We start from the raw sequence: 3,793 nt of genomic DNA, 5'->3' as shown, positions 1-3,793 counted from the left end.
TATATATATATATATATATATATATAGATAGATAGATAGATAGATATATTCGCACTCGTGGCTATTCTGTGTTGCCTGTAATATTGATGTTTGTTATCCCGCGTGACTGGGCACCATCCTGTTTTCTGAGGGGTACGTCCTCTCCCGCAGGAATACAGGGAATAAAGTCCACGATACTAGCGGTACAACACGACTGCATCATCCACAGCCGTATTCACTCTATTATAGAAGATTCTACAACTCCCATGGCAGTTTTTCATCATCCAACTCCCACGGGAATTTTGTCGGTGCTGCCGCTGCCGCACCCTCCGTGTCCACCACCGTGTCCGATTTCCCATTCTCCTTCTCACTCTCGCCTTCACCGTTCAACTCCTCCTCGACGCTGCTCACGCTGCTGTTAGAAACCGCAGACAAAGATGGTGATCCAGTTGGTGATGGCGGTGAGGGCGGCTTCGCTTCCACAATAATCGGCACTACCGGCGGCGGGAGGGGGTGATTACTTGCATCTGGCAGACGCGGCGGCCGCGGCACTGGGGGGAAGCCGCTGAGCGCCGCCTCCGACGTCTCACGAGCATCGCCAGCAGCAGTAGGACACCGCGTGGCCATCAGCGCGGACGGCGCCTCGTCAGCGTCGCTAAGAAGCCCCTGTGAGCGGCTGCCCTCCTCATCACCAGCACCGGGCGAGCGCACTGACGGTGACTGGCGCACAGAGTCATCCCCCACGCTGGTCTGCGTGAGGCGCACGAGTGACGCGCTCGACAGACTCTCCTTAGACGCCGCTGCACCGCCGTAGCGGTCGGCGCACTGCTCGTCGAAGGAGGCGACGTGGCGCACCGCCTTCATGCGCCGCGGGACATTCGGGGGTATACCCGTCCCTGCAGACGAACGCAGCGCCGCATTATCCTCCCCACATTTTCGACTGTCCTGTTGTTGCTGCTGTTGTTGTTCCTGTTGCTGCTGCTGTTGTTGTTCCTGTTGCTGCTGCTGTTGTTGTTCCTGTTGCTGCTGCTGTTGTTGTTCCTGTTGCTGTTGTGGGTGTGCGTGCTCCTCGTCCGTGTCTGATACCAGCTTGCGCGCGCCATTTGATCGCCCTTTCTTTCGCCGAGAAGCAGGAGTGCCGCTCCCGTTTGCACGGCCGCCTCCGCCGCCGAACATGTTGCGCCACCGCGCCCGCTGCTCCCTCTCTTCGGCGTCATTGATGTGCTTCTGCTGTTTCCTCTCCTCTTCTGAGGCACGCTCCTCTTCCTCGCGACGCTTCTGCAGGTGGCGGATCAGCTGCGTCCGCCCGCTCCCCGATTCGCCGTTCCTCGCGGCCTCGTTGTCGTCATCGCTGCAGGCGTTCGCGTACACGCCACTGTACGACGCGAGCAGGCGGCGGGACTGCGCGGCTTCGCTCACCTCCGCTACGATGCGCCGGGCCTCCAGTGACGACTTGTGCTGCAGTACGCCTACCATCAGGTTGCATATACTTCGCTCGTCGTCTGTAAGTTGACTTATAGCGCCCTCGCCGTTGGCCGCGGGAATCTCTGCCCCTTTTGTCGTGCTCGGCGGCACTTGCCGCCGCGACGCCTTGACCGCACGTGCACGTTCTGCTGTTGCTGTCGCTGCCCTGCGCGGCGGCAGCGGCTCCATGTACGGCCCCAGCGCCTCAGCCCAACGCTCCTGCTGCGAGGACTGCCTGCAAGCGCGGCACATCCCCACCGTGGACGGCCGCCGTGGCGCCTTGGAGAGTGGCATCTCTAATACCCCGCTGCGGTCGCTATCACTGGCACTTCTACTATCAGTGGTGGCGATCGCCTGGTCGCGCACCGGTTGCCCCGCCTTACGTGTCGCTTGACGATGAGTGAGCCACTCAGCTTGTCCCTCCCTCCACCCCGCAGCCAGATGGAATGGTAGAAAGTTAAAACAATGGCGACGACGGCGTGAAGAAAGGAGTTGGAAAGAAAGAAAGAGAACAATGGGAGGGACGAGTCGTAAGCAACAGAAGTCCGTTGTGCACACACGCACACACACTGAGCGAGAGAGAGACGCATGCCCAGAGAAGGCAGTCGGCCTGTGCGCATATTAGTGACTCTTAGAAAGAGGCCTCGCCTCCGTTACACCGCTGTGGAAGGAAACCACAACAGAAAGAAGAAGAAGAGGGAAAGAAGAGGAAGTGAGAGGGCCGTCCCCCACACCATATCATGGCGTGCTCCAACTTCTGCTGTCCGGTCCTTCCCCTCCCATCCCACTCTTTCACCCATTGCCCTGCAGACCACGTCGCTGCTTCCGTCCTCCATTATAACTTCTCCTCTTCCTTCTTCCTCTGCTCTGTTGTTTGCTTCCGACCTCTTTGTTTCTGGTTGTTTTTTTTTCCTCTTTGTTCTCCTTTTTTTTTTGTTTTTCTTTTTGTCTTGTTGTTGTTTTTGTGGCGTGCTTGCCTTCTTGCGTCCTCCCCTTCCCTCCTCCTCCTCCTGCCGCTTCGGCCCGCGCTTACCGGCGGTCCACAACCTCCAGTCGGTCCAGCACCGTCTGGTGCACGGAGCGCACCTGCGAGCCCACCACCATCTGCTCCGCCACCGAGTCGATCTTCGCCCGCTGCTTCGTCTCGCTGATGAGGTTGGCGAGCCACACCTCCGCGTCAGCGGGGGTCATGTCTAGCTTCTCCGCCATGTACGGGATCGACACGACGCAGTGCGTTGTCATGTAGCGGGCGAAGATGAGCCGCTTCGCGTTCTCCACTATGCCGTTCGCGTGCAGGTTGAGGAAGTAGTCGCTGAGCGCCGTCGCGCGCGCCTCCGGCAGAAGCGCAAGCGCATCTTCGAACGACTGACGGTTGACGATGGCGTGCACGAGCCGCGTGAGCGGGTCCGAGTACTCGTAGACGTTAGCGACCATCGCCGCTGCGCTGCGCAGGGCAGAACGGCGCTGCTTGTTGAGGATCGCGGCGGCGCAGATGTAGCGCAGGTAGTGCGGGCACACCGTCTCCACGACGCTCTGGTACACGAAGTTCGTCTTGAAGTCAAAGACGAAGTTGAGCAGGTGCGCGGAGTACTGGTTGCCGCCCTTGAAGAAGGGGAACAGCACCCAGTGCAGCAGCCACACACGCTCCGTCGTGGTTGTGGTGCTCGCGACGCGGAAGATGTCCTCCTCGAAGACGTCGGCGTTCTGCTGGCGCCGCAGCTTCTCCGCCACCGCGATGGCGGAGGGCCAGTTGCACGTGCACGTGTCGCTGACCAGCTTGCCCCACAGCAACGCGCCCTGCTCGAGCTCGTAGCCGGCGACGCAGTGGCACAGCGAGAGCAGCTCCGACGCATCCGTGTAGCGGGCGGCGTCGTAGTGCAGGTAGGCGAGCTCCATGATGGCCCCCATCACGTCGCGTGTGATGCCTTTGCCCTCCAGCACGTCACGCGACAGCTCGCGGTTACTGCGCAGCGCGTCCACCTCGCTCGCGGTGAGCTTGAACTGGTACGTGCTGTTCTCCGCCTCGTTCCTCTCGAAGAACTCGTCGAGCGCGGGGCGGGCGCGTTGGGCGCACTCGCGGATCTTGCGCTCCTGCTCCGGCGCGACCTCGCCCTCCGGCGTGAGCGCCGTTGTGGCCTGCACCGCGCGGATGGCGTCGGCGACGTCGAGGCCCTGGTCGTCGTGGAAGTACAGCAGGCCCAGCACAAGGTGCTTGTCGAGGTGCGGCACCAGGCACCGCAGCATCTCCGCCATCGCGCGCGTGTATCTCTCTCGCTCCTTCCTTCTACTTCGCTCTCTCTCCCTCTCTCTCTCGCTCGCTCTCTCGCTACGTATATGTGTGTAGGTGTAC

At 60.8% G+C, this 3,793-nt stretch overlaps 2 protein-coding genes across 2 annotated transcripts; both read right to left on the bottom strand.

Annotated features, from left to right (window-relative positions):
• Nucleotides 1–234: 234 nt before the first annotated feature.
• On the bottom strand, nt 235–1,737 carry DQ04_07431040 (hypothetical protein; the record flags this gene model as incomplete). The annotated part of the gene is made up of 1 exon (XM_009315161.1): nt 235–1,737. One exon carries the CDS (start codon nt 1,735–1,737, stop codon nt 235–237), a length of 1,503 nt encoding a protein of 500 aa, XP_009313436.1.
• A 735-nt stretch (nt 1,738–2,472) lies between these two features.
• Nucleotides 2,473–3,696, bottom strand: DQ04_07431030 (putative eukaryotic translation initiation factor; the record flags this gene model as incomplete). The annotated part of the gene is made up of 1 exon (XM_009315160.1): nt 2,473–3,696. The coding sequence occupies one exon, from the start codon at nt 3,694–3,696 to the stop codon at nt 2,473–2,475; it is 1,224 nt and encodes a 407-aa protein (XP_009313435.1).
• Between the last annotated feature and the right edge of the window lie 97 nt (nt 3,697–3,793).

This window comes from Trypanosoma grayi (genome assembly GCF_000691245.1).
Source record: "Trypanosoma grayi strain ANR4 Tgr_743_V1, whole genome shotgun sequence".
Classification (NCBI taxonomy): Eukaryota; Euglenozoa; class Kinetoplastea; order Trypanosomatida; family Trypanosomatidae; genus Trypanosoma; species Trypanosoma grayi.
Note: the sequence above shows the minus strand (reverse complement) of the source record. Positions and strands in the feature narration are given on the sequence as shown.